This window comes from Durio zibethinus, chromosome 4, assembly GCF_047325235.1.
Source record: "Durio zibethinus cultivar Kanyao isolate XHJ-2024 chromosome 4, ASM4732523v1, whole genome shotgun sequence".
Taxonomy (NCBI): Eukaryota; Viridiplantae; Streptophyta; class Magnoliopsida; order Malvales; family Malvaceae; genus Durio; species Durio zibethinus.
The window spans coordinates 425,058-435,337 of NC_143165.1; the positions used below are offsets into that span (position 1 = coordinate 425,058).

General features: G+C 32.4%; 2 protein-coding genes across 10 annotated transcripts; both read right to left on the reverse strand.

The window, feature by feature from the left end:
• Positions 1-1,683: 1,683 nt before the first annotated feature.
• On the reverse strand, positions 1,684-4,631 carry LOC111288241 (V-type proton ATPase subunit E2-like). Of its 7 annotated transcripts, none has more exons than XR_016341902.1 (7): positions 4,350-4,627; positions 4,107-4,213; positions 3,681-4,031; positions 3,477-3,581; positions 3,116-3,215; positions 2,183-2,273; positions 1,684-2,013 (listed from the first exon to the last, which is right to left on the reverse strand). XR_016341902.1 is itself a non-coding variant. In XM_089760286.1 (7 exons), exons 1-7 carry the CDS (start codon positions 4,449-4,451, stop codon positions 1,985-1,987), a joined length of 813 nt encoding a protein of 270 aa, XP_089616412.1. In that variant the 5' UTR covers positions 4,452-4,631; the 3' UTR covers positions 1,687-1,984. The 7 variants fall into 7 exon arrangements, 5 of the variants coding, with proteins under 5 accessions (XP_089616412.1, XP_022734778.2, XP_089616410.1 ...); XM_089760286.1 differs by having other exon boundaries at positions 1,687-2,013; positions 3,188-3,215; positions 4,350-4,631; XM_022879043.2 differs by having other exon boundaries at positions 1,690-2,013; positions 3,188-3,215; positions 3,482-3,581; positions 4,350-4,625.
• A 462-nt stretch (positions 4,632-5,093) lies between these two features.
• LOC111288240 (acid phosphatase 1-like) lies at positions 5,094-9,322 on the reverse strand. Of its 3 annotated transcripts, none has more exons than XM_089758935.1 (4): positions 9,099-9,322; positions 6,374-6,765; positions 6,051-6,263; positions 5,094-5,377 (listed from the first exon to the last, which is right to left on the reverse strand). In XM_089758935.1, the coding sequence occupies exons 2-4, from the start codon at positions 6,754-6,756 to the stop codon at positions 5,200-5,202; spliced, it is 774 nt and encodes a 257-aa protein (XP_089615061.1). In that variant the 5' UTR covers positions 6,757-6,765; positions 9,099-9,322; the 3' UTR covers positions 5,094-5,199. The 3 variants fall into 3 exon arrangements, with proteins under 3 accessions (XP_089615061.1, XP_089615060.1, XP_022734777.2); XM_089758934.1 differs by lacking the exon at positions 9,099-9,322 and adding an exon at positions 7,195-7,477 and having other exon boundaries at positions 6,374-6,759; XM_022879042.2 differs by lacking the exon at positions 9,099-9,322 and adding an exon at positions 7,195-7,476.
• Between the last annotated feature and the right edge of the window lie 958 nt (positions 9,323-10,280).

Consider the following 10,280-nt stretch of genomic DNA (forward strand, 5'->3'; position numbering starts at 1 on the left):
TTTCTATCTTAAGCCGAGCCATTTTTTGAGCCGAGCCGAGCTGTTCAAAAGGTTTTTTTTCTCTTTTTTTATATTTATTTATTTATTATTACTTATTAGATTAAAATTATTTAGTATTTTTTTTATTTTTATCTTATTTTATTTTTTGATTTTCTTTAAATAAAATTTTAAAAAAAATATTTTTGAGGAGAAGTTAAAAGTATCAATTTTTCTTGAAAATAAGTCTTCAAAAAAAATATTTTTGAGAAAAAATTGAAAGTATCAATTTTCCTTGAAAATAAGCATTCAAAAAAAATATTTTTGAGGAAAAGTTGAAAGTATCAATTTTCCTTGGAAATAAGTTTTTTAAAAAATATTTTTGAAAAAAAGTTGAAAGTATCAATTTTCCTTGAAAATAAGTTTTCTAAAAAATATTTTTGAGAAAAAGTTGAAAGCATCAATTTTTCTTGAAAATAATTTTTTCTAAAAAAAATATTTTCAAGGAAAAATTGAAAGTATCAATTTTTTTGAAAAATAAAAGTTTCAAAAACATTTCGAGGGAAAATTAAAATATTAATTTTTCTTGAAAATAAAATTTTCAAAAAAAAATTTTTTGGGGAAAAATTAAAAGTATCAATTTTTCTTAAAAATAAAATTTTCAAAAATATTTTAGAGAAAGTTGAAAGTATCAATTTCCCTTGAAAATAGAATTTTCAAATGCTTTAAAGAAAAATTGAAAGTATCAATTTTTCTTATATAAAAGCAATGAGTGTTTTTTTTTAAAAAAAAAAGAAGATTTATATCGAAAGTTGAATCACTATTCTTTTTTCTTATTTTTTTAATTTTCTTGATTTTTTTAATATTAAATAATCCGATAATAGAGCCTCTGTAAGTGAAACAATAGTCTCCTTGTATACTCTTGAGTTGAGAGAATTTTTTCAATTTTTTGCTAAAAGTGTTAGAGTTAATTGAAAATAATTTTCAATAATTAATTACTTGGTAAAATTTTAAGGCTTATTGGATAACACAAAATTAAGCTAGTACCATCTTTCGATAGGCGTTGTGAGGGTGCTACAACCTTCCTCACACGTAACCGTACTCTGAAACCTTGTTCTAGTCAATAGATCTGAACCTATTCTTTTAGGGACCTTTAAGTTTATGTGTTCCTTGAAAGGATAGATTCCCTGAGTGGCCAATCGTACCTAAACAAAAAAAATTAGTGACGACTCCTAAAGCTAATATCTAGCGATAGATCTCCCAGATCTAGATTTTATGACAATAAAAGAAATCTCCACCACCACCCCCAAAAAAATAAAAACTAATATAAGAGAGGAGAATGGAGATAACTTTTAAAACCCATGAGCATGAACCTGATGCAGTCTGAGTCAGTGAAGTATATATTACCCAACATAAACTCATACATCAAACATGAATTGTTCTTTCAAATGTAGTTACTTGTTACTTCAAATGAACTCAATGCATTTCTTTATGAGTTCATTTGAAGGAGAGAAATCCCAAATGATATTCAGCTGTGCAAAATTTAAAAAGTAAACGGTTCCGTAACATCACTTTCAATTAGTTATTAGTTTTTAGATAACCTTAATATCCAACTTCACAAGCCACAACCTTATTAGTAAAATAAAATAATATATATTTCAAACATTTTCAGGCTTTAAAAGAAAACCCCTCATGCATTGAGTTGGTCTAATAGTGAATGATAAAGACTAGAAAAAATGACCCCCTAACATAATCGATATTGCAAATCCATTGCAAATGGATTACTTAGTAACAAAAAACATTCACATTTAGTGTGTTACAATAACAAACATATGATTAATACTTGACTCACATACAGATTCCCGCCTCTAACGACCCAAGCCCCTGTTAGGTCTTTATAGATGATACAACACGATGAAAGCATCAATTTGAAGTAACTGCTAATTCTTTTCCTAAAAATATCTTGGATACCAAAACATATATACCCTTAATGCCCTCTGGATCAGGTTCAAAACCTAAATCCCCATAATTCCACGACTGCAATGAAATATAACAAAATTATTTGAAGCAATTCAACAATTTATATACATATAAACATATGGTATAACTTGTCAACAGTAACGAAAGGGCCGATCTGGTTTAACCTTTCAGATTGGAATTCAATTTAATTTCATCGCAATTAAGTTAAATTTAAAGGGTTTGATACCTTGACTATCAGCAAAAAGTGTTATATTACCATCCCTATGTAGAAGAGTCCTTATCAGCTTCACAACCGTGGCCATACCAGGAACTTGGCCCTGCATTGCATGTATACTATTAGAAAGCAACATTGAAGATTCCGTGGAATTTTTCTATAAAGTCACAATTATTTTCCGTGGGAGGGAGGGAAAAGATTCCAAGTACTTGGTTGACAAATCTCACCTAGCATTTAAAAGAATTTATGATATCGTAAATTAAAACTAATACAATATTATTTTGATGATAAGATCTATTCAATCTGGACTTCATTTGATTTAAATAGTTGTTGCTGGTTGGTTAACACTAAGACCCTTCATGTAACAAAGCAGGCCAAGTCCCCCTTTTCCGCGTCAATGTCTCTATTTACACGGCAAGGGCACAATCATGTCATGATCAGCTATTCTAGCAAAAGTAGATATTCTTTTTCCCAATCAGAAAGCACAAATGCCTTGGAAATACATACGGATAAGATAGGATAGGATAGAATAGAAAAGAACTTGAAAATTGATTTCTTGACATGACAATTTGCAATAGGCGATTGTCTTTATGTTTTTTGTAAGTGGTTAACGCAATGTGCTATGTTCAGCCTTGACTTGACTATGGGCTCCTTCAATACCTATCCTGAATTTGTCCAAACTTAGCATCCCAGAGCCCACCATGAAACGGGCCTCTCAATAAGAAAGAAACAGGAAAAAGGGCCTGAGGCTGCTTTCGGATATGTAATACATGTTATATAGAAGCAACCAAATTAAGTTAGTTTATTCCAAAGTTATTAGCAGAGAAGAGAACATAGTTCAAATTGACAAAGGGTTGGAGAAAGTAAGTAGCATATACTACTTTCTCAAATTTATTCTTTTGTGATTGATAGGACTACTTTCTGATCAAATGAAACATTATTAACCTATGTCTTCAAAATCATGAAGGCTAGCTGAAATATGCAATCCATATACAGCAAGAGAAATTGATCATGCACCTCCTTGTCCCACCAGACACCTTCGAATCTGCATGAATATATAACATAAATAACAAATTAAACCAAAAAATTTCATCACAAGTTCGTATATATAAATATATATATATAATTTAATCTATGATTGTATATTATATAATGCAATATATATATATGTAATGTGTTCCTTTCATTCTTTTTCCTTTTTTTCTTTTTGGGCAACAATGATAGGCTTGAAGTCGAAGAATGATAAAATAGAAAGCTTGGTAATAAGTGGTGAATATTGATTGTATGGTTAGTAGTAAATATAGACCTGACCTGAGGTAGTTTCTGTCTGAAAGCAACATCCAGGCGTGCATCTAAAGTATTCTCCAACACTATCTTCCCGTCTTCTGAAGCCAACACAACTCCGCCCGAGCTATTTCATATATTTCATGCATGTATAAACCAAGCAAAACAATAAGGTTTTCATGTTACTCCCGATTAAGGCAGGAAGGCAGAAAATGATATTACGTACCAGTAAGGTTGATGGGAATCAGCCTTGGTGGGAGGCGGTGGAAGGTAGACATTGTCGATGGTAACCTTAGGGGTTGCTACTTTGATTTTGTCAGCGTAATCTCGTTTTGCTTCTTCTAAAACCGACTCAACCACCTTTCGATCGACCTCTCTGCACCTCAGCAACACTGCTGTCTCCCTCAGCCTCACCAGACTCTCAACAACCAATGCCTTGAGGAGGTTTTCATATCCCCTTTTGTCATTTGAGAGACGCACCAGCTGCTTTCTCGCACTTTCCTTTATGGAGTTCACCAAATCATCCTGTGCTTGAAGCACTTTTATTCTTGACGCGTTCAGTTGCATTGAGTACTCACTGCAAGCACTCAATTATATTTACTTCATCAATATTTATTTATATATATATGTATATATATAACAAAATACTCACATTTTCTTGCGAATTTCCACCTGCTTTCCCTTCCGCTCATACTCTTGTCTGATCTTTCTCCTTTCAGCTTCAACTATTTGCAGCTTTTCAATGTTAAATTCCTGATTCTTATATGTACAGGTCTATAATTATTAGCTGGATGCATGCCTAGGAAAATACTAGTGTGTGTGTGTGTGTGTGTGAATATATATATATATATATATATATATATATATCAAAACAAAGAAGAAGATCAATTACAACCTCTTCAGCAGAGACAGAAATCTCATTGGCTTTCTCCTCAGCCTCTTGGCGGATGAATCTCACCATCTGCTGAATTTGCCTTGACACATCTCCATCATTCATTCTTCTTTTTTTTTTTAATTTGCTAATTGATTGCTAAGGATTTTTTAATTAATAACAAATCAATCAAATAGGATTTATCAAGTTATAATGAGAATGAGATTCTTTTTCTTTTTATTTAGTCAATTCTGTACGTTGGGAAGCTAACAAAACTGCTTGCCTCCCCTGTCTATGGCGAAATTTCCTGCCAAATTCTTTATTTCTGTTTTGGACCTTGAATGATTCCGAATTTTGAATGATATTTTAATTTATTTATTAAAAAATGAAAAAAATTTATTTTTCTATATACCAATTAATTATCGTATATGTTCACTTTAAAATTTTAGTTTTTTAATTCTTATAAATATATTTTAATGAAACATGGATCAACTCTTGTAATCTTTAGTTTGAAATTTATAAACAATTTTTTAAAATGGTCGAAAGTTTGCTTTGAGCTTAATCCTACGTGATTAATAACAAAATTCTTATCAATTGAATTAATCGGTGTGAATAGTTTTTTCTTTTTATTTGAAAATACCAAGTGAGCATTGATTTGCTCCTCTCTTTATTTTTTTTTTCTATAAATGGTTAATGATTGTTACATTAATTAATTCATTGTGACCAAGGATTACACGTCAAATGTAGGTTGAGATTTTGGTCAACGAGTAAACATGAAGAAGAAGAAGCCCATTGCTGGTGAGAAGGCCAATGTCAAGTGTTATTGCAGAGGCAGAGGCGGAGGCAGGGGCATTCCCTATTGTTTTTGGATTCATTAAGGAACACAATACATTGGATTCGGGAGTTTGAAAGTTCGGTTGCCCAAACATTCTCCTTGCAAATCAGTCCATTGGTCGCCAACATTCCCCCATATCCTGTACCCTTCTTCCATTAATTGCTTTCGAATTTCAGACTTGAAAACCACCGCACTTTTCCCTTTGAAAGGTTGGGTCCTGTTAATTTAGAAACAAAAACAAATTAAAAACGATTTTAATCAATCTATTACTTGGTTTAAATGTCTCAGTGATTTGATTAGCCTCCAAATATACCCATCACTTCAATCTTCATGATAGTAATTTGGCTAACAATGATTCTCACTTCAAGACCGGACAGGTATGTCAAGTTGCGTGGTTTGGCAGCTTAGGATGAAGAGGAACCTGAATCGATGTGTCTTTCCTTATCTAAAACATTTGGGTGTCTGATAACTCCAAATTAAGATAACAATAATAATAATAATAAAATAAAGACTTGCATGAACGTTGACTACATATGACAAAATTCCACAACTATAAGCAGCATTAAATTAATAAAACTTAATTAGCTAAGCCTATTTTGTAATTTATGATTCAAATGTTATAAATAGTATCTGAAATTTATGCTAACTGGAAGTAGTGTTAAGTAATTAATATGTGTTTGCAACTATTCATTTCCAAATTATTTTTGGAATCTAATTGACCTTCTTCTCTTAATGTTTCAAAGCAAGCAAGTTAGCTTTCTGTGTCCATGCGTCAGCTTCCTGGAAATTTCTCCTCATAGAGACATTGACCTTTCCAAGATATTAATACCCCACATATCATATAAAGAAGAAAAGTAAAAGTTGGTGTACCAATAATGCACGCGTCTTACCTAAAAATCACCCTTTCATAGCCGACAAATCCTTGGTTATGCAAATTAGCAATGGTGGAGGGGGCTAGCGTCTCCTCGTCTCTTCCAGTTAGCAGGAACACCTTAAATCTGCTGTCGATCAGCTTGGTAAACAATCCAAGTACAGCAGGAACCGCTGGACACCCTCCCTTCATTGCCCATGCCTTGAAAGCCGAAGGATCATAAGGGTCACACCTATATATATGGCTCACAAATTAAGTTGAAATTCAATTAGCCAGGAAGGATCTATTGATCAAATTAAACCTTGATAATAATTAATTGAGGTAGCAAATTAAAATTAGTACCCGTATTTCTTTCCCTTGTAGTAAAAGATATTTGAGATGCAGGTGTCATCAACATCCAGGATCCAAGCATCCATGCCATCGCCACCCACAACTAGATCCCTAACGTAGCTCTCTATTTGTTCCACGATATAGTTAACGTCCTGCTCGTATTGCCCGCCAATCATGTAAGTTTCAATGTAGCCAAGGCAATGAGTTGGGACGGTGCGCCATCCACGCACATTGTTGGTCTCCACCGCCATTCTCCAGCTCAAGCACTCGTTAGGGACACTGTCAGCTGGTGCACTTCTTCTCGAGTAAGCATTTGTGCCAATTGCCTTGGAAAATATTGCTAAAATGAAAAATATGAATGTCTCTCGCACCCAATTCACCATTACTATAATCATATTCTGTCCCTAGGAAATAAAACCCAAATGCAAAATATCTCAGTTATTATTGGAGCAAGAATTAGTTAAAGAAGAAAACTTATATAAATAAATATATGTATAAATACTATGTTTATAGCATATGTCTAATTATATTTGTTCTTGTGTTACAGGCAAATTAAGAGAGATGATGGAGGAAAGTAAAGATGTCAACCCGCTAATTAAATAGTAAATCATTTCGAACTTATATAAGTGCTTGTGTAAAATGAATAGAATGACAGTTTTTATCTAAGATATAGAAAGAAAAAAAAAATCGCTGCTTTCAAGCATTTGGCATCATGAGTACATGTGTCTCTGGTAGGATTCGAATCCCTTTTCCTTCAAAAAACCCATTAAGTCATTAACTGAAATAGAAAACAAACATATCATTAGGAGAGATTTGATAAAGATGGCAATCACCATGATGAGGGTATTGCAAGCACATGAATTGCCAGACAAACGATGGCGCTAAGCGATGTGGTTTGGTTTGGCTGGTTTATATAGTCTATAAAGAGCATGAAAAAGGCACGATGACCACTCGACAGTCATCAATAGTGATGGCAGTGGATAACGCAAGCAGTAGGAGAAATTAATTTTACGACCATAGAATCCGCATAGATATAATTTTCTTGTGGAAATTTGAGGTAGCTAGCAGAAAAAAAATGGCAGGCAGCGAGGATAATATATCTTTTTGCTCTGACTAGCAAGACCTTGTCTGCCACGTGAGTTGCACCGAATTATATAAAAGTATTCTTGGTTGACTCCTGCTCTACTATTTTGGCCTATTTCAAGAAGCAAGGTTGAAGAATCAAGCTTCAGTGAGTGGCTGGGGAAGGAAACGGTAATATTAGTATTACGGAAATTAAGACCGTGTCTGATCACTAATTAATAATCGGTTAATGATTGTTTCTGATTTAAATATTAGTCTCCCACATGATATCTCTTCTAATTAACTAAACAAAGAATCCAAAATAATGAGATTTAAATTCCAACATATTACTTGCAACGATCAAACCTCATTTGCAACGGTTGAAGCAAATGGTCCCTAGCTAGCTAAGTTCTTCAATATATGTTTCCAACCTTACAAGTTCAGTGCATATTCTTGCCATTTTTTTTACTTATCAAACGCACACAAAATTGATTAAACATTTGATAACTAGCCTCTGTGTAAAGGATGAGGAGGACGCCAATCAAACCATAAGAACTGTATTATGAAGAAGTACTTATTCTAATTTCTAAGACTAAGAACACAAATACTCTTGGAATAAAGGAAGAGGTCAAAAAGATATTAGAAGATGGAGGCTGCTGCCTTGAAAGAGATCCGAAACAGCAAGAAATTAATATATATAATCTCCAACAAAAGAACAACAAATCATATACCAGATTTGAAATGAGAGAAAGAATATGTAGACTGTCTGAGATAATTTGAGTGGAGTACTGTTTGAGCAGTCATAGCTTGTACCAAACGTCTCTCAATTTATAGTTGGATTCTTTAACCCATCAGTTACGTCCACAAATTCATTGGATGGATCAAAGTTTAATGATTGACTATAGGTATTGGACTCTTTTTTCAAGAGGATCTATATATGATCTCTTAATTTATTGTCCCAAATGAATGAAGTGTTGAAAGGTGCAATTTAAAGCGAAGGAACAAATGATAGGTGAGATGAGATAATTCAATTTAGGCTAAATTTTCAACACGTGCTGTCTAACCTAAAATTAATTGCAAATAAGTAACTCAGTTTAAATGTAAATTCACAATATATATAGGTTTTGGTTTATATTAGTGTCCATATATAAATTATATATATTATCAGTAAATTAAATAATTTATTAATGAGATAAATTAAATTATATCATTTTATTAACAAATAAATTTTTAAAATATATATTAATTATTTGTATATTTATTTTAAAAATTTATATTTATTTATTAATAAAATAATATTATTTAATTTATTAACAGTTAACATATAAAATTTATATACTAATAATACATTAAATATAATCTTATATAAATCCAAAACTTAACTAATGTATATTTTATTACATTAGGTGTATCCTGACAGTTTGTCAAGCAAATAAGGGATAATTCCAGAACAATAAGTAATATGAAACACTTGAAAATGAAAAAAAAAAAAAAAATGAAGTCGGTCTAGTATCATGGTTGTCTATCTGTAATTAGTATCCTTTAACAATTACCAATAAAAACTGAGTAAGTTGAGATTTGCGAGAAAAATGCAAATGAATCATAATCACCCAAGAAAAAAGATGCAAATGAATCACCTTGCAAACATTGGCTTGAGAAAGGAAGGATGGCACACCTAAAATAAGGGAGACTCGGGTAGCAGAGCTAGCAGCAAGTAGAAAACTTTTTTTCTCGAATTAGAGAGAAAAGCATTTTAACATGGCATTCCCTTGAAAAAATGAAAAAATGCTAAGACTTGCAATGCTATCTAATGAAGCAAAAGCAAAGAATGAACAACCAACAAGCATAATTAGGAAGGTATATAAATGGGAGAGCTAGAGAATAGATTATGAGGGCAGATAGAACCCTAAATCAGGCTCTAAGCAGGATAGGTGCGGGTGTCGTCAGAGAGCACAAAATTAAAGGGTTGTGATGTGGCCCAGAAGAGGAGTTACCCAGTGAAAATAGATAATAATCAAATCGATCAGCAAAACCAACGGCCAGGGTCTGCAATGGGGGGAAGCCAAGGTTTAACCCAAAAGTGTGGTTGGAGTCAGAGCCCATTCATTGGGATAAAGTGGAGGCATAACCATCTCTGTCTCACGATGCCGTACTTTAGTTTTCGTCTGTGCATTATACAATCCCCAATTTCATTTTTTCCATTTAGCATTGTGATCACCATATGCATGCGTATATAGATTTGATTATTTAATTATGATATAATTTGTTGGTTGATTATAATATAATTATAACTTTTCTTGTATTTATTATTTCATTTGAAAAAAAAAAGTCTTTCATTCACTATTACGTAATTCCATATTAATCTATGTAAGTCAACAATGTGCTGACCAATCCATATTCGGTGTATAAATGTTAGGAATTATTATTCATACAATATATATATATATATATATAGTTAGTTAATTACAATAATAAGGTGCTAGTCAGGGAAGTTGGATGCTTCTTATCAAGCCAATGCCAAGTTTCAGTGCGATTCAAGAGACCAATGAGGTATCCTCTCAATGGCAAAGGCAAAGAGGAGGCTCAATACCTTTGGACATCATGTTTAAATTTCACCATAAATGACTTTGTGAATTGATTTGTTTATTAGGTTTATTTTATTGATTTTATATGCAGGATGGTAATAGTTGCTTTTATTTTTAATTATCACTTGTATTTGTAACTTTATAAATAAATAAAAAGGTATGATTCAAGAGATGATGGAATATACATCATTAATTACTTAACGCCAGTAGCTCGGAGGATTTAAAGATGATGTGGGATATATACAATCTCTCTTTCTATGTATTGTGTTTTC